The sequence below is a fragment of the Sebastes fasciatus genome, chromosome 13 (genome assembly GCF_043250625.1).
Source record: "Sebastes fasciatus isolate fSebFas1 chromosome 13, fSebFas1.pri, whole genome shotgun sequence".
NCBI lineage: Eukaryota > Metazoa > Chordata > Actinopteri > Perciformes > Sebastidae > Sebastes > Sebastes fasciatus.
The window spans coordinates 3,150,276-3,170,050 of NC_133807.1; the positions used below are offsets into that span (position 1 = coordinate 3,150,276).

At 43.4% G+C, this 19,775-nt stretch overlaps 1 protein-coding gene across 1 annotated transcript; it reads right to left on the minus strand.

Moving 5' to 3' along the window:
* Positions 1-6,580: 6,580 nt before the first annotated feature.
* Positions 6,581-18,784, minus strand: LOC141781505 (complement C1q-like protein 2). The gene is made up of 6 exons (XM_074657333.1): positions 18,633-18,784; positions 15,970-16,035; positions 15,850-15,880; positions 14,595-14,839; positions 8,866-12,003; positions 6,581-8,712 (listed from the first exon to the last, which is right to left on the minus strand). Exons 1-5 carry the CDS (start codon positions 18,645-18,647, stop codon positions 11,689-11,691), a joined length of 672 nt encoding a protein of 223 aa, XP_074513434.1. The 5' UTR covers positions 18,648-18,784; the 3' UTR covers positions 6,581-8,712; positions 8,866-11,688.
* Positions 18,785-19,775: the final 991 nt, after the last annotated feature.

Sequence of the window (19,775 nt, forward strand, 5' to 3'; positions counted from 1 at the left end):
GCCCTCAGCCATATGTTGCAGCACCAGAGAGAACCTACAGGGGACCTACACCTACTATTCCTAATCTCAATAAGAAGGATCCTGGTGAGTTCGCACGGCTGAAAATTGCTCTTGATAATCTGCTTCCATCGGACGGAACAGAGTTATTCAAGTTTCAGATCTTGATGGATCATCTAAAACTAGATGAAGCCCGCCTAATAGCTGATGCCTACCTTAACTCACAGACTCCCTATACTGACACCATGGCGGCCCTGTCCGAGAAATTCGGTCAGCCCCATCAGTTAGCCATAAAGAAGATCGCCAGTGTCATGGATGCATCTGACATCAGACGTGGAGATGCGGAGGCCTTTGAAAGGTTTGCTTTGCAGATTAGGGCCCTTGTTGGTATGCTGAAGACCCTCGGCCAAGATGGAGAGGTAGAATTGAGATGCGGTTCTCATGTGTCACGGCTCCTTAGTAAGCTGCCTGCTGAGATGAGGTCTGAGTTTCGGAGATACATGTGCCGCCACCCAGGAGTGGTGTATAACCTCATAGACTTCTCTGATTGGCTGCAGCTGGAAACATGGTGCCAGGACAGTGATCTCCATGCTGAAAACCGAGGACAGAAAGAGAGAACCATCCATAGGCCAGAGCGCTGGAGGGAGTCAAAGGCTGTCCCTCGCTCAGCCACCATACTTCATGGCTCATAGGATGTGGACACCAAACAGGCTACTGTGTCACCAACTGGTAAGCCACCTGTACAAAGTAAGAAGACAGGCCAACCGAGAGCCTACTGTCCTTACTGTGAAACAGAGGATCATTACCTGAGCCAATGCGCCACCTTTAAATGCTTTGATAAGGCTCAAATCATAGACTGGATTAAGACCAATAGACGTTGTTGGCGATGTGGACGATCACATCAAGCAGCACAATGTAACCTGAAAAAAGCCTGCAGCATATGTCAAGGTAAACACCTACTGATACTGCATGAAGTCAACGTCAAGAGTGTGAAGGAAGGTACCTGTCTGGTTAGCTCAGCCACTGAAACCCTTCACCTAGAGAAACCCTCCGACTCCACTCGGGTTCTCCTGAAAGTCATCAGAGTCATCCTTCGACATGGCGACAAGACATTAGACACCTACGCGGTCTTGGATGACGGCTCTGATCGCACTATGCTGCTCTCACCTGCCGCTGAGCAGTTGGGACTAACAGGCACCCCTGAAGACCTTTCCCTGAGAACCATACGTCAGGACATCCAAACTCTGCACGGTGCCTCAGTCTCTTTCCAAGTCTCCTCGGTAATGCAGGCACAGAAATCCTTCCAGATAGTCAACGCCTTCACCGCCCAGCGCCTTGGGCTAGCCAAACATACCTATCCAGTGGCCACACTTAAGAAAAGGTACAAACACCTTAAAGACTTACCTTTACACGCCTTCAGCCGCGTTTCACCCTTGCTGCTAATTGGAGCGGACCACCCTCACCTTATAAACCCTGTGGAACCTGTGCGCTTAGGACCACCAGGAGGGCCAGCTGCAATCAGAACACGGCTGGGATGGACCCTTCAAGGGCCGGCACGGATTCTTGAGTCACAGTTGCAGCCTCACCAATGCCTCTTCACATCCCTCAGCCCATTGTCAGTCGAGTTGCAGAGAAATGTGGAGAAGTTGTGGCAAGTTGACATTCTGCCGTATAAGAGTGAGAAGGAAGTGACAAGGTCAAAGGAAGACCAGGAAGCCCTGAACCTGCTGGAAGCCAAGACCGAGCGAGTGAACGTGGATGGGGTGCTCAGGTACGCCACACCCCTGCTAAGGAGAAAGGATACACCCCTATTCAAAGCCCCCAAAGAAGCAGTAATGCCAAGCCTCAGGAGTGCAGAGAAACGCCTGGCTAAAGATCCAGAAAAGGATGCTGCTTACAGTGCAGAGATAAAGAAACTTGAAACCACCGGTGTTGTAGTCAAACTGGAAAATGACGTTGCTTCTCAGAGTAAGGAAAGCTGGTTCATACCTCATCACCTTGTCCAACACAATGGGAAAAATAGAGTAGTTTTTAACTGCTCCTTCCGGTACAAGGGCCTTAACCTCAACGAGTCTCTGTTGCCTGGTCCTGCCATGAGTCCCTCCATTGTTGGTGTGCTACTGCGATTCAGGGAATACAGCGTCGCCATCAGTGGCGACATAAAGGGGATGTTTCATCAGGTGTGCCTCCTACCTGAAGACAAACCCCTCCTGAGGTTCCTTTGGCGCAACATGAAGAGAGATGAGCCTCCTGTAATATACGAGTGGCAGGTACTTCCCTTTGGGACTACCTGTAGTCCGTGTTGTGCCTCCTTTGCCCTTCACAGACATGTCAACCTGCACAGCGAACCCGGAGAAGATGTACGATTCTCAATCGAACGGTGCTTCTATGTCGACAACTGCCTGCAAAGTGTTCCCTCGATTGTGGAGGCTCAGCAGTTGGTCAACAAGCTACGACATCTTCTTGCATCAGGAGGATTTGAGATCCGTCAATGGGCTAGCAACAGGCCAGAGGTCATTAGCCACCTACCACCAGAGGCACGCTCAGAGAAACTGGAGCTTTGGCTATCGCATGACAAGGCAGAGGCACATGAGTCAACCCTGGGACTGAGCTGGCACTGTGATACGGACACCCTTGGCTTTAAGCATCGACCCATTAACTGTGGACAACCAACAATGAGGACCATCTATCGAACTCTGGCAAGCCAGTATGACCCACTCGGCTTTATCATTCCCTTTACTACCAGAGCCAAGGTCATTGTACAGCGGCTCTGGGCCAAGCCCAGAGATTGGGATGATCCCCGATTACCTGAAGATCTGCTGCAGCAGTGGATGGCGTGGGAGAGAGAGTTGGAACACCTACCAGAGATGACACTGCCCAGATGCTACACACCCCAGAACATGGACCGGCCAGAGGTGTTACGAGAAGTACACATCTTTTGTGATGCTTCCGAGCAAGCATACGGTTCGGTGGCCTATCTGCGCTTAGTGGATCAACATGGCAATGTTCACCTGTCTTTCCTCGTGGCCAGATCACGCGTAGCCCCAACAAAGCAGCTGTCTATTCCCCGATTAGAACTGTGCGCAGCGCTCACTGGGGCCCAGCTGTTAAAGCTACTTCAGACTGAACTGACCTTGAAGTTGGAGAAAATCACTCTTTGGTCTGATTCAACTACTGTCCTCAGCTGGCTTCATTCCACATCCTGCCACTTTAAAGTCTTTGTTGGTACCAGGATCACGGAAATCCAAGATCTTACAGACATCAAAGACTGGCGATATGTGGATTTGGCTAGAAACCCAGCCGACGACATCACCAGGGGCAAGACGCTAACTGAACTAGCAAGCCCAAACAGGTGGAGCCAGGGGCCAGAATTTCTCCTCCTACCTCCAGATGAGTGGCCGTCCTACCCATTGTCAAACACCACGGATCCATTACAAGATGGTACAGAGTTAAAGCGATCCGCTATATGTGGTATGGCAATCACCAACCCTGGTACACCGATCCCAGATGTCACACAGTTCCGTACTTGGATGGAGTTGGTGGATGCTACAGCTAAGGAGCTTCATGGGGCGGCAGTACAAGGTGACTCTTCATCAGCCAGCTCACCTCCAGCAGAAATGTACATCAAGGCCGAGCAGCATGTTCTAAGACAAGTGCAGATGGACAGCTTCACAGAGGAATACCACCTCCTAAAGGTTGGCAAACCAATCCCTTCCAGCAGCCGGCTCTTATGCCTTGCACCTCAGTATGACAAAGACTGCAACCTAATCAGAGTTGGAGGCAGACTCAGGCAGGCGGAGAACCTTGACTCAGCTGTTAAACACCCCATTGTCCTTAACCCCAGCCATCCGTACACCAAGTTACTCATTAAAAAGGTTGATACTCTTCTCTGTCATCCTGGACCTGAGAGAGTGTTTGCCGAGCTCCGTCGCACAGTATGGATCCTGCGCGGGCGAGAGGCCGTCCGGCGCCACCAACACAGCTGTACAGAATGCCGTAGATGGAGGGCGAACCCTGCTTCACAACAAATGGCTGACCTTCCCATGGCTCGCCTCAGGCTGTTTAAGCCTGCCTTCTACTCAGCTGGTATGGATTGCTTCGGCCCTTTCCTGATCAAAGTAGGACGACGCACAGAGAAGCGGTGGGGTATTGTGTTCAAGTGCCTCATCACCAGGGCAATTCACATAGACCTACTTGCATCCATCGATACAGACTCCTTCTTAATGGCCTTTAGAAGGTTCATTGCCAGACGTGGGAAGCCAGCAGAAGTCTACTCTGACCAGGGGACAAACTTCAAAGGTGGAGAAAGGGAGCTGAGAGAGGCATTCTCCAATATGTGTCCAGAACTCCAGCAGCAACTAGCAAAGCAACAGGTCAGTTTTCGCTTCAACCCACCAGCAGCACCACACTTTGGAGGAGTGTGGGAACGAGAAATTCGCTCCATCAAATCTGCTCTGTACACCACCATTGGCTCCGAAACAGTGAGTGACGAAGTACTCAGGACAGTTCTTATCGAAGTTGAAGGCATCCTTAATGCAAAAACCCCTAGGGTATGTTTCATCCGACGTGGCTGACATCGACCCTGTGACCCCTAACTACTTGCTCATGGGGCGAGCTGACAGCTCCCTACCCCAGGTAGTTTATCCAGTAGCAGAAATGCTAGGACGGCGAAGATGGAGACATTCACAGATACTAGTGGACAGGTTCTGGTCTGCCTTCGTCAGACACTATTTACCTAGCCTTCAAACTCGAGGAAAGTGGCAGAGACCAATGGAAGACATCAAAGCAGGAGCCGTTGTGCTGCTGATGGACCCACAGCTCCCTCGAGCATTATGGCAGATTGGACGAGTGACCAAAACCTGCCCTAGCTCGGATGGCCACATCAGGACGGCAGAAGTTCGAATACAGGAGAAAACCTACACCCGACCAATAGTTCGTCTGATTGTTCTCCCAGAGATCCAGGACAAGGATAAGGAGATCCCTCTTCCTAAGTAGTCAGCCTTTCCATGAAGCCAATATGCACTGCGAATTGGGGGGCGGCTATGTTGGAAAGGCTATTGACTGTTGTAACAGCGCCCTCGTGTGGCAGAATGAGAAGCTGCGCTATTGAGCACATGGAGTTGCGCACGCAGTAATTAAGAGAGAGAGCGAAGGGCAGAGCGAGAAGCATGTCGAACAGAGAGTGTAAAAAGTGGACTTTACTGCAGCTGTGGTGTGATTTGTGTGCGTCTCTGATGAAAAGTGAGTAAACGCCGCTATTTCCCACTGAACAGGACTTTGAATGAGACTTTGGGTTTATGTGTTTGGGGCTGTTTTACAGATGCTGAGCTAATCTGTTCATGCTAATGTTTGTTCATGCTAATGCCGTTAGCTACTCTTTTCTGGTATACTACTTGATGTAAATAATGTTGGCATTCTGTTATATATGTTTAAATGACATGTAAGCCTGTTTATACTGCAACTTAAAGCAGCAGTCAGTAGAATTTTTCCTTTATATATCTGTACCTGATTTAATGTTGTAGTAATAATAATAAGCAATTTAAGTCAAATATAACTGGTTAATCTAATGCTAATTATAATGTGGCATTTTCTTATGTTCTTGTTATAGACCACACCCATTCAAGATCACACCATGTTCAAATGGAAACCTGTAAGCCTGTGTGAGGAATACTGTGCTGTTATGTGAAAGACTATTCAGTAAAAGGAGGAATCAACCCTATAAGAGCGTCCTGAGTGTTCTTACCGACGCAGGTCGGTTTGACTGACAGCTGAGGTGAGCTCCATGCAGCCTGACTGCTGCTATTTCTGTGTCAAAAAATTTGCTTCACAGCCCGTCGCACTTCCTGGGCTTGTACAGCTCTCGCACAATCGTTACACTCCATGTCCTTTTTGTAATGCAGGCCTAGTTATCCATAAGAAAACTAAAATAATATCATGTATAAATAAATAAATCATGTTCACCTATCAAACTTCCATTTTCAAGTGATATCCCAGGTTGGGGATACAGTGATTGACACGATTATTTCTGAAGCAATCAGTCCGATTGATGTAAACATGTAGATTTTTGCGGTGACCCGTAATGCTGCATGACGGATGCCCTGTCACTGTGAGGACTACGTGAATACGACAATTAGAAGAGAACGATTGTTCAGAGACCACCTCACCCACAAGCACCTCGATTTCTGTGTCAGAAAAATTCCTTTTCTTGGTTTTCGTCTCGGTTGTTGCCGTGATTCAGCGTAAAGAACCACTGATCAGCAGGCTCATTTCTATGCAGAAACACTCATGAGGTGCTTTCATTGACCATTTATGGTTGAATGTGTCGAGGGCGGGATATGAGCCTGATCCACAATTCCAAGTTGGTTTGGGATTTATAAAAGGAAATTGCACACTGGCAGGTGTACGCGTGGTTTTCTAAATCAGAATTTTTTTTGCCGTACGTGTATTTCCTCATTTGTACGTACACATTATTTAATGTGAATCCTATGCACTGTTTTATATACGAGACCGCAGAGCTCCAGATAAGAGCAGGGCACCTGGATACAAAAAGAGAGACATTCTTAGTTTGTGATGGATGACAGAATTAAAACCTCCCCAAACATTTTATTAGTTTATTTGACAGGGACAATACATAGGCATTGTTACATTTAATTAAAGTGCAACCTAGCAACGTATATAGGACTTCTAGCCATAACTAATTTGCAGACATTGTCCCTGGTTAGGCTTTTAAGAAAAAGAAAATAAATTTTTTAAAAATAATAGCAATATACATAGCACTTCATACATAAAATCACATAATACATCATCGTACATTACAATCAATTTACATATGTATGTTCCCAATCAATAATCAGTGATCACAGGTTTGGTTTAGTTTTAGCCAGTGTTTCACCTTTTCATTAAACGTTTTCAGGTCAGGTTGTATTTTTATTTCCGTTGGTAGGGCGTTCCAGAAATGTTTTCCCTTTACTGAAAAAGATGACTGACCGAAGGTAGTTTTGCGCTGTGCCACTCTGCAGTTACCATTGGTTGATCCCCTAGTGGCTATTCTATTGGTATTCATTTTGGTGACATATGGACAAAGTACAGCTGGGGAGAGATTGTTCACACGTTTAAAATTCAATGTGATAAAAGAAAACTTGATAAAACTATCAAAACTGAGCAGTTTATACTTTTTCAGAATTTTACAGTGGTGCCATTTCATTTGTTTTTCGATCCATTATTTTCAGTGCTTGTTTATATAGCGATGCAGCAGGTTTGACAGTTGACTTGAAGCCTGGCTCAATACTGTAACACAATAAGACACGTGTGAAAATATCATTGAATGCATAAACAGTTGAGCTGCTTTAAGGGGTATGTATTGTCGTATCGTTCTAAAACAGTTCAGATTTACCTTTACTGTCTTACATAACTTTTTAACATGTTTGTCAAATTCAGTTTTGATTGTAAGCTTATCATGTGCTCTCCTTTTAATGGAGAAACATATTGACAAAGTCTTCTTAAGATTCAAGGTTAGATGATTATTTTGGACCCATTGTGATACACCCTCCATTTCACTAGATAGTGTCTCTGCTGCTACACAAGGGGTTTTAGCTGACAAGTAAATGACTCTGTCATCAGCGTACATTTGACATCCAGCTGTTTTGCAGCATGATGGCAAGTCATTTATATATAAGCTGAAAAAGCAGCAGTCCCAAGATTGAGCCTTGTGGAATACCCATTACGGATTGTTGGGGGATTGAATATTTGTCATTTATTTTTACACGTTGCTCATTGGAGATATGATGCAAACCAGGTAGTCGCTTGATCTGAAAAATTAAAGGCACTAAGTTTGTTCAGGAGTATGTTGTGGTTCATGGTATCAAAAGCCTTTTTAAGGTCTAGAAACACCGCTCCCACCACATTACCCTTGTCAAGGGTGCTCTTGATGTTCTCAGTGAGGTAACAGATGGCCATTTCTGTTGAATACCCTTGCCTAAAGCCAAATTGCGTAGGATGAATGAGTTTGTTGGTTTCGAGGTGGTCAGTTAGTTGTTTTGCAATGACTTCTTCCAGGACCTTTGAGTAAGCAGGTAGAATACAGATGGGTCTATAATTGTCTACTTGGCCTGGTGCTCCAGCTTCAGAAATTGGCGTGATGATTGCTTTTCAACAGAAGTCATTACCCGCAAAGCAACAGGAAAAGATACAGAAGATCCTTTTAACATTAAAACTGTGTTACTCAAAACTCTTGTGATACTATTTTCCTTGGTTGCAAAAGTGTTGCAGGCATGGGAAACATAACATAAACCACGATCACCACATTGTGAAGCCACATGCACATGTCACCCAGCTTCTCTGAAAGGAAGTAATGAAACCCCTCCTGACTCTGATGTAGTTTTGGTGCAGCTTGACAGGTATCTGCATCACTGTGTCCCACCGTAACAAAACAGAAATACACTCCGTTGTCACCTGGTTCCACATGTTTCACTGTGAAAGATCCGCTCTCATCCACAGTCTTGTTGGCTGAGTATTTGTCCTGGCTAAAGTTCCCAAAGTCAGGCTGCTTGAAAGGCACCGTGTGGACGATCAGCTTCATACTCTCCCCTGGTAACTGCTGAAACCAGTACGCGTCATACCAATTGCTATATTTGTTGTGCCAGCAGTCCATCTGAGCAGAGTGACCCCTCTCCACCAGTAAGCCTGGGGTCTGATGGACTGTAGTCCATGCTTCACCTGGAATCAAGCAAGAAAACAAGCTGAGATGTTAAAAAATGCTCCCTTTTAGATATAAATAATCATTTGCATATAACACATAATAAACCACATGGGTTTTTGAGTCTCATGGTGTTTAACAATCAACAAATAAAGCCTTTGGGGTAAAAGTACCTGCAGTACATAGCAGAGAAACAGTGCAGATGATGAGAGGTGAGATCATTTGGATCCAACACACAGACATCTCTCACAGTGAGACAGCAGCTGATGGGATCGTCTCGTAATTCAGTCTATGATCTCTCCTGTCACGAGTTGGCATCATCAGACTGGTCAGCACTTTTCAGCTCATGGTTATCCTCTCAAGATTTTGTTACGATCAGTAACTGGTGGACTCTGGGTTATGGTACCAAGCAGGTGAGGCAGGCAGACCAGCAGAGGAGTCAGATGGTAATGATCCTGAGGCCTGTACTACAAAACAATTTCAACATACCCAGGATATCCTTTTGTTATCAGGCTTCACTAACTCTAACAACCACAGTCAGCCGTCCTATGACGGTGGTTATAAACTCAGTCAATCAACCCAGGTTTTCTGAATCTGGCTAAGTGCGCATTCACATAAAATGGGCGGTGTTTGCTGCATATGACCAATAACAAAAAAGTGTAGGTCTTCTGTCAACATATTTTACAAACGAACAAACAAAAATAATACAGATATACAAAGACATTAAACACATAATCCAGGCTAAAAGAAATACAGTTGCATCTAATACAGGAAGGACAGCTGGCAGAAAATCGCTGACTGTGTGAATGTTTAAGTTAATGCTTATAATATTACTTCCCCATCTAGAGCACAAGTAGACTATAATTACATTTGTGTATTCCTGTTACGACCCCCAGAGAGGCTCTTTACAAAAGAAGTCCTAACAGAAATAAAGCTACAAAAACAGAACTACCAGACCCATCAAAAACACAAGGATCCACCAAAAATCAAACGTCTGAACCTTCCAGGGGTGCTCTCCTAGCCCCATGCTTTTCAATTTGACCATTGAACCACTTACCACAGCCTTCCATAGTTGCAAGAACATATCTGGTATTTGGAGGGGCAACGCGGAGCATAGGGTCTCACTCTGTGCTGATGACATCTTGCTTTTTGTCTCCAACCTGAGTACCTCACTTAGTACCCTCCGCTCAGTCAGTTTGATCGATTTTCGGGAGACAAATTCAATTTCAACAAAAGCGAGCTCTTTCTCATTAATAATGAAGCACAAACCTTAGGCCTCACCAACCTGCCTATCTGGGCATCTTAAATACTAGGAAATGCAAAGACTTATTTCAGGAGAATCTTATTGTTTTGTTAAATATAGCAAGAATTAGAGGACTGATGTATCAGCAGGATTTGGAAAAACTAGTCCATGCATTTATCTTCAGCCGACCTGACTACTGTAAAGGCGTCTTTACTGGTCTACTAGTGGTATTTGGAGAGGCAACACGGAGCATAGGGTCTCACTCTATGCTGATGACATCTTGCTTTTCACCCGATTCGACTGTTATCAGGCCATTAAATAGGCGTTATAAATTGCTATAAGCACCATAGATGGGGGTCATTAGGGGCCTACTACGTTGTAAAAGTGAAACATAAAAGCAACACGTGCTAACATGCTGTAAAACTGAATGAAATGTCACGTTTTGAACACAAACAAAAAGGTTTAGGCTTCTTTAGGTTTAGGCAACAAAACAACAACATCTTTAGGTTTATGCAAAAAAAACAGTTAGGTTTAGGGATAAAACTACAACTTCTTTAGGTTTAGGCAACAAAACTACAACTTCTTTAGGTTCAGGCAACAAACCTATAACTTCTTTAGGTTTAGGCAACAAAACTACAACTTCTTTAGGTTCAGGCAACAAACCTATAACTTCTTTAGGTTTAGGCAAAAAAAACAGTTACGTTTAGGGAATAAAACTACAATTTCTGTAGGTTTAGGGAAACAAAACTACAACTTCTTTAGGTCCAGGCAACAAACAAACGTACAACTTCTTTAGGTTTAGGCAAAAAAACAGTTCGGTTTAGGGAATAAAACTACAACTTCTGTAGGTTTAGGCAACAAAACTACAACTTCTTTAGGTCCAGGCAACAAACAAACGTACAACTTCTTTAGGTTTAGGCAAAAAAACTGTTCGGTTTAGGGAATAAAACTACAACTTCTGTAGGTTTAGGCAACAAAACTACAACTTCTTGAGGTTTAGGGAATAACATGTGTTTTGGGTTGAACACAAACACAAAGACAACTACACATTGTTGGTTTCACACGGGATGGTAACTCATGTCTTCTGGGTGTTTTGTGTCCCATCCATCATCCCCGACCTCCACCCCTTATGGAGTTTCACACCGTCTATACTACAGCGCCTGATTTCTGCTTCTGCTCCTGTCATAATTAATACAGTCGCTAAAGGTTGGGTTCTTTTATACCTTCTTTCAGTGATCTTACATGTGAATAGATAATAAATCCTACTAGTGGGTGTATTATGCCCCTATTGACCCACATCGATGGGCCTTATAGAGACTAATAACGCCTATTTAATAGCCTGACAACAGTCTAATTGGTTGGAGGGTGGGAGTATGGTCTGAGATGCTGTTGCTCTAGTGCAACATCTAGTGGTTCTGAATGTATAGACCCTTTAAGTACATTTTGATGCTAATAATTTTGTACTTTTAATTAAGTAAAATTTTGAATTTTCTTTTAGAAACTTCCACTTGTAACGAAGTATTTCTACACTGGGGTATTTCTATGACTGAAGTAAAACATGAGTTCTTCTTCCACCACTGCTTAATTGACCAAAAAAAAAAAAATCACCAAAAAGCTGCTGTTTTTGTTTTGATGTAACACTTTTAGAAAAGAAGAACATCAGGTCCCACCAAGTCAGGCTAGAACCCTTGAAAATATAAAAAAGAGTCAAATAAAAGCTTATATAATGTAGGTATCTATAACTTTGCCATTATTAATCCAAGAGAAGACAGCAGAGCAGCAGAGTGATGGCCACACTAGACAAAGAGGCATCCTGGCTTACGGAGCTGGACACCATGTCCCTGTTGCGGACCAGGCTGGGCAGTGGACAGGAGCTGCCAGAGCCATACGTCCCTCCCAGCGTGGACACCCCCTCGCTTGCCAGCAGGACACCCGAGAAGGTAATGGTTTGGGAAATAGTGCTGGCCCAGGCGCAGCTCTCCACCTTCTGCTTAACCCACACCTGGTCACCTTTCTTCAGTTTCTCCATGCAGTAGCAGGTGTTGAGGGTTGTGTCAAGACCAGACACCTGGGAGACAAAAGTGGAAGATGGCATTTTTAGGCACATTGTTCTGTTACACAACTTGGCTATTGAAGATCAAAATCATCCATGTCTTTTTTATAATAAATACTCATGGACTTTACTAGAGATGAGAAACTTGTTTGTTTAATTCTGTTTTTTCATTTTCTTTGTTTTCATTGTCCTAAACGGGACGTGGACACTTTAGTTTCAGATTTTTCTGTATTGATTTTTCACAGGAGTTTTACCCGTATTTTTAAATACGCATTGCATTGTGGGAACACGAACCTCCACTAGCACGAAAGTTGGAAGAGGCAGAGACCGTCACAAAGCTTAACTCAATTTCGGATTTGGAGATTTGGAGAAACTTTTCTCACACTTTTGTGGTAAAAAATCAACAATTAATGTCTAACCAGAGTGATTTATGTTAAGACTTAACGTTAGCTCAGTGTCATTTTAGTTGGAAACATGTTTTGTTGTTTAGTTCAGCTGTTGTCGACCGTTAACGTTACCAGATACGCCAGGAATATTTTGCTGACTCATTTTTAAGCTAAATTTGGTATCGGAATTTATGTTTTACCAATGTTTATATTTTAGACTTCAGTGGACGTCAGGTAGAGTTAGCCCCAGTTTTAGCCTCAGGTGGTCAACAAAGACCGATAGGTAACGTACAAATGCTAGCGTCAGCGTCTGTATTCCCTCCAGAATGTAAAGGTTGGACCTGCTATTTGGCTCGGTATGGAGGATATACTGTAAATCTACAGAAATTTTCCATTTTAGGATTAACAGAAGTGTCCGTGAATGGTTACTGAGGACATCCTGCAAATCAACAGAAATTTACGTTTTAGGGGTTGACGAAAATGTCCGTAAACTTAACGGAAAATGTTCTGGTAATTTTCTGCCAGGACATTATCTGTTTTTCTACGGATTTTTTTCTAAGAGTGTAGAGTTTAGTATTGTCTACCAGTGCATGGCAGACCATCCCTTTGACTTTTGATTACAAGAATAATTGAGTCATGTCTTTTCTTGTTTAAAGGTCACCTATTATGCAAAATGCACTTTTCCATGTCTTTTAAACATCAATATCTGTCCCCAGTGTGTCTACAGGCCACCATAGTATCATAAAAGACCATCCTCTCTCTTTTTCTCCTCCTCCGTTTGTCCGGAAATGGGTGCAGAAAAAAAATTCGCTTTTTTCCTTGTATTCTGACGTCATTTGAGAATTGCAAGCCATGTAAGGGTTTCCTGGTCGAACCAGAGAGAACCTTCAGTAGCTGACCCCGCCCCACAGCGCGTCACTGTCTCTCCTCCTCAACCGAACTTGAGCAAAGTAGCTCCTACAGTTAGTCTGCAAGAACCAGCAGAACAGGCTTCATGTACTCCCATCATCTAAATATAACATGTTCTTTCACAAAGGCTTTATGTAATTACACTGTTTAAACAGCTGATATTTATATATTATATATATTTGATGTCATGCATGTAGCAGATTACAGGTAGTAAATAGTGACTTGTAAGCAACACAACACATTTCTGTTTCACAGTCAAACTTTATTTGAGTAGACAGATGACAATATTAATTATTCACAGCATTTGTAATCATCCCACCTGCAGTTATGTTAACATGGTACAGGAGAAAGTCTTCAGCCCTGGTAAACTATGGTAAGCTAAGCTCCGGTGGTCTGTAGTCATGGTAACACAGAGACAGCTACTACTGTAAATAATATACCATTACTCTGATCTTCCATACATTTATCTTTTAGCAGAAATAATGAACTGACTACTGTTTCACATCTTCTATTTTCCACCCTGATGGTCGCTGTGTTTACACACCGTGTCATAGCGGTAGCATGTAGCTAACCCGTTAGCATGTAACTACATGCTAACGGGTTAGCTCTGTATCTCCCATCTGCCCACAGCTGTCTGCTCTCAGCTGTCTGCTCTCCTCTGGGATGATTCTGTCGGTCATTTCTCACAGATGGATCTGTAAAGACAGACGTAAAACAGAGTGTATGTTTACGGTTTACAGAGTTGATGCATGAGGTAAACACTGAGCTAACTAACAGAGATATAAATAGTATTATTTACCTGAGAGAAACCGTCAGGAAAACCTGGAATCTGGACCGCAGATGTTCATCATGTGTCGCCGATTTCTGATCAGATTCCTCCGGTAACGTGCGCTGGGTGAAGTTTCTGGTTTATAAACTTTAAAGTGGTTTATAAGCTCTATTCTAGCTCCTCTCTCTCCCTGCTCTCAGGCCGCGAGGGGGGCGGGGAGGGTGACGCTGTGTTGTTGAGGACGTTTGATTGACAGAAAACGCTGACCAATCAGAGCAGAGTGGGAGGAGACAGAGGCTACAGACACAGAAATCAGCACTTTTGGAAATGGGCTGAAACAGAGGTTATAGAGACATGCTGGAATGCATGATCTGATTGTTTTTTTGAAAAAAAAACTTCAGAGACATGGTTTGGAGGTGTCTGAGACCTATAATAACTAGTTTAAATGGAGTATAATATGTGACCTTTAATTTAGTTAAGTCTAGTTACTAGGTTTCTTTAAGCTAATCTTTTTTTTTGTAGCCTAGTTTAGTCTCATGTACCTGAGCATGGCAGTACATCTTCTGGTTCCCGTTGACCATGAAGTACCATCTGTTGTTGTGGTCTCCGCGGCAGAGCTGGGCAGCAAACACAAACTGGTAAATGCCAGCGACCGGCGCGGTGAACACACCCGTGTCGTTGTCATATGCCGAGCCCTGGTTCACCACCACCTGGTTGAAGACGATTGGGTTGTAGAGGATATCTCTTAGCTGGCCCTGGTGGGCTGCGTAAAAAAGAACAGCGCCCCCTGGGACACAGATCAATAGATCATTCAAATATTAAAAGACTGCATCACTTTGCCAGTTAATCTCCATGTCATGGCTAACAACAAATGAAATGTTAACTTTCAAAGTTAAAGTGATAATAGCGTGTTAACGCATATTCGTTTTAACGCCATTAATTTCTTAAACACGTTAACACAACTTGAGATTTTTAGATTGTAGTGGGCTCAATTCTAAAGCTGTAGATGAAGATACTGAAATCATATGAAACTAGAAAACCTAAGGAATCCATTGGTACCAACCATGTCATACATACATGTCAAAGGAGGCATATTTTTATGCTGAATGCAGTATGGATGATGATAATGATGATGATCATGGATGAACTATGGACAATCATGTGAATAATCATGAATAAATATTTTAAAGGTCCCATATCATGCTCATTTTCAGGTTCATGCTTGTGTTTTGGGTTTCTACTAGAACATGTTTACATGCTTTAATGTTAAAAAAACACATTATTTTCCTCATACTGTCTGCCTGAATATACCTGTATTTACTTTCTGTCTGAAACAGCTTGGGTCCATGTTTACTTCCCGTCAGCTGATGTCATTTACATACACTGCAACAGGAAATAAACTTTAGTTTGTTTACGTTTAAAACGGAGAAATTGTCTAAATATTGTAGATTTGTGACATCAAAAATGGACAGAAATCCTGACGGCTTGTTTCAAACGCACAGTTTCTGAATACGGGCTGTTTGTATTTCTCCATGGATTGAGCGTTTTGATAGTTTAACAGTATTTATATAGCACTTAAACCTGCTTTATAATATAAAAGACATGAAAATCTCACTTTGTACAATATGGCACCTTTAATCGATTGACAGCCCCAGTTAATTTTAATGTGCTTCTACTTACATGTGCACATAAACACACGACATGTAACTAAATTCCTACATAACACAATTATAGACAGTTAGCCTACATCTGTCTTTCTCTCTCTCATACACACATTGCTATACACCCACTACCTACCCTGTTGTCTGGCGGCTGTCTGACGGGGGATCTGTGGAGAGAGTAAGGAGAGAGTTGGTAGCCAGTATAAGAGCTGAGTTTGAAGGTTAAGGGTCAAGGGTCAAAGGTCAGTTCACTCACCAATTCCACTGGGTTTGCGACAACCAAACTGGTTACACACAACACCGTCACAAAAACAGAACATATCTGTAACAAAAAGAGAACCAAAACATTTTAACCAAAAACATCAAACAAATTAAAGGGTAACTTAGGTATTTTTCAACCTTGGCGCTATTTTCCCATGTTTTTATCTCTAAGTGATTAATGGAGACAACAATTTTTTTTTTGCGAGGGCAAGTGAGCAGCGTCAATGCAACAATACGTTTACTAAAAGTGTTTGTTTTTGCCACTGACAGGCTCAGATTATTATTATAAGTGTCTGATAACATTACGGAAAGGACCCAACAGAGAAATAAAAGTTTTTTCTTACCTTTCATTTGATTCGGTCTGTTTGTTATTTGGTCCAAGTCCCACTCAAGGAAAAGTCTGAATATCCGTATACTCAAAGACCTCATGCACATTATGGAAATCTAACTATTTAGTCATGAAAGTCATTGAAAAGTCATTGAAAATCTTTTAGATAACACTAAGCCAGGGGTGGGCAATTCATTTTTACAAGGGGCCACATGAGGAACTTGAGTTGTGTTGGAGGGCCGAACCAACAATAACTTGAACTTAATTCTGCTCAGTATTAATTATCCCCATTGTAAAAAGCATTAAATTATATATTTTGGATTAGTTGCTACTGGTAATCAGAAGAATATGGATATTCTTTAAATATTTATATAAATATATGCAATTGTGGTGTAGGTCATATAGGAAAATACTCCTATAGAAGTAATAAACAGTAAAAACAGTAATTGCATCAGTGTTTCATTTTATTTTAAACATGTTAATCTTCCCAAATACTGAATAGGTGTTTTACAGTATGTTAAAGATAGGCAATTGTCAACTTGATGCAAAAGCAATAAATGCTTTTAATGTTTTACAGTTCATTTTACTTGTTCAGTGGGAAAAATCCAGCCTGCTCTGGGCTTGAACAAGAGCATTGAAATCTGGCTGAATGTCTGAGGTGGATATGTGAAGGACAGCTGAGAGGTGGTCATCAGTGATAGAGGATCTGTATCTGGATTTGTTGAACTTCATCACTGAGAATGTCTGTTCACATACGTAGGTAGATCCAAAGAGGACTAGAATCTTCTGAGCATGCCTCCTCATGTGTGGAAAGTTCTCCTCTTTGAGGGAAGAGTAGAAGTCCAGCAGTGAGACTGACCTAAAGTGCTCTGCCAGAAGTGTGTCAGACTGCAGGTCAATCAGTTCCATCTGAACATCACTGGGTGTATTCTCCACACTGCAGGTGAAGGGAGAACCTGCCAGCTTGTCCCATTTTAGTCCCAACTTGTCCAAACATGCATTTACCTCCGTGAATAAATCACTCCCGGTTGTTGTCCCTTTCATTGACTGCATGGCTGCCAGCTCCTCCGTGATTTTAAAGTCCGTAGATATCCCACGTATGAAAATGAGTAGCTGGGCAGTGTCACGTACATCGCAGCTCTCATCCAAAGCCAGGGAAAGTAGTCGAAGCTGACCGCTCTGTTCTTCAGCTGAAGTTCCAGATTCCCCGCGATGTCCTCAACCCTCCTCGTTACAGTCCGTCGCGAGAGGGGCACGTTCTCAAAAGCTCCCTTTTTCTCCGGGCATATTAGGGCAATAGAGTCCAGCAAACACTCCTTAATAAACTCCCCGTCAGAAAACGGTTTACTTTTTCTGGCGATTTTGTGGGATATGACATAACTTGTCTTGACAGCTGAATCTCTGGATGTGCAACATTTAGTAAAAAGTCCTTGTTGGTTTTGCAGCTTAGCTAGCAAAGCATCCGACTCCCTTGCGCGCTCTTGTTCAGACAAGTTCTTGTATTTCTCCTCGTGTTTGGTCACGTAGTGGCGATTCAAATTGTAATCCTTGAACACGGCGACCTGTACACCACAAACTAAGCACACGGCTTTACCTTTGACTTCTGTAAATAGATATTTAGCAGTCCATGTCTTGTTGAAAACGCGACATTCGGTATCGATTTTTCTTTTGTTGCCGTGGGCTGACATGTGGGCTAGCTTAGCATACCAGCATCACATGTAGCTGTTTACCTACGCATGTGCGTGACTACGTAAATAAAAAAAACTTTTCAAAATAAAAGCACACAGCCGCATAAATAGGCCTATTTTTTTTAATTTATGTTCTAATTTACTTGACCTCACGCGGGCCAGCCAGGGACAGCCAACGGGCCGGATGTGGCCCGCGGGCCGTAAAATGCCCAGGTCTGCACTAAGCTATGCTTTCACAACAAACTCTGCCCGGATGGCACTCGCGTTTCCACCATGGATATATTCCACTATTCCATCGGCAACACCGTCGCCTCTGCAGATTTCAGAGCGAAACTTCTCCTTGAGTAAGACTCTTTCCATAATGTCAGACACTTATAATAACAATCAGAGCATGTCATGGTAAAAACAAGCACTTTCAGTGGACGTAAATGATGGCACCAGCTTGCCCCAATAGGATTACATTGCAGCCAGTGAGCAGCCCTACAGCGCTTTCCCTCAATACTGGACCAATTTCAGAAATTGTTGTCCCCCATTAGTCAGTTAGACATAAAACTTGGGTGGGAAAATAGGGTCCAGGTTTTGAAAAATACTGAATTTACCCTTTAAGGACCAGATAAGACAGTTAGACACACAGACAGGTACCTTGGTGGAGCTCATCTTCCTGCTGACAGCTGTACAGCTCTGAAACACTCTCAGCCAGGCTTCAGTTGAAATGTCTCTGTGCTCAGTGGGCAAAGTCCACCCTCTGCTGCTTGTTACAAAATCTGTTTGACTAACCACCACCACACACACACACACACACGCGCACACACGCACACACGCACACCTATCAAATAATATTTCTAAGAAAAACTGGACTTTAGCTGAAGTCATTGCGGTGTGTGTTTCCAAAGTGGATGGGATGCTGAACTGACGAAGGGTGCCACAACAACTAAGCTATTTATTTACCGTACAAGTGTCCCAAAATAGCGTGTTTATATTCAAATGATAAAGCCCTCTAATGGCTGTAGTAACTATGTCAAGAGCAAAGGAAGAAGTCAGATGAGGTCATTATTGAGTGATTAAGGTCCAGATAGGGAGGAAGTTGGAATGGATGTATGGGTCAACAAAATGTCAGGTCTTTAAAGGTACTGTTTGTAACTTCGAACACTTACACTCTTATAAATCATTGCGGGTCGGCGTCCCATGCGTGCTCGCGTGTGGCTACGCTGTTCCAACACAAACTACACGGAAGCACCAAAACCGCTACCGCACCTTCTATCTAGTAAAGCCCGTCTTGCAAAACAACGTCAACTCTTCCTGCTTCAGCCCCCCCGACCGCAGCCAGAAGACACAGGGGAGACCGTAGCTTTGGTCTCCAGGACCGGAGTCTCTGCTGTACTCTGCTCCTCTGCCTTCTTGCCTTCACTCACACACCGCGCTCGTTCTCACTCGCTACCTCGCTCCACCCTCACGTGCATCCGCGCACACTCCACACTGCAGAAGAGTTAGTTTAGCTCTGAGAATATCTAGTGGACGTTTGTGCAGAAATAACTGCTGCAGCTCCTCCAGACCAACAGAGGTTTCCCGTGTCTTGTGAAGTGACGGGGCTCCGCAGAGAGAAACGTTATCGTCTCCGACCAAAACTCCGGTGTCTCCCCTGTTCCCTCCGGCCGCGGAGGCTCAAGCAGTTAAACACAGTATCAGCATTGATTCATGGAGAGACCTTCGTCTGGTCAGCTAACATTACTGCCAAGCAGCTGAAATATAGAGTGATATTGTGCTTTTAGCTGACATGTGTCGCCT

Excerpts from the sequence above, each read along its gene's own strand:
- LOC141781505 (XM_074657333.1), bottom strand. Across the intron at positions 15,881-15,969 it reads TCGCAAACCCAGTGGAATTG|ATCCCCCGTCAGACAGCCGC; the intron begins GTGAGTGAACTG and ends CTCTCTCCACAG. Across the intron at positions 12,004-14,594 it reads AGATGTACTGCCATGCTCAG|GTGTCTGGTCTTGACACAAC; the intron begins GTACATGAGACT and ends TTTGTCTCCCAG.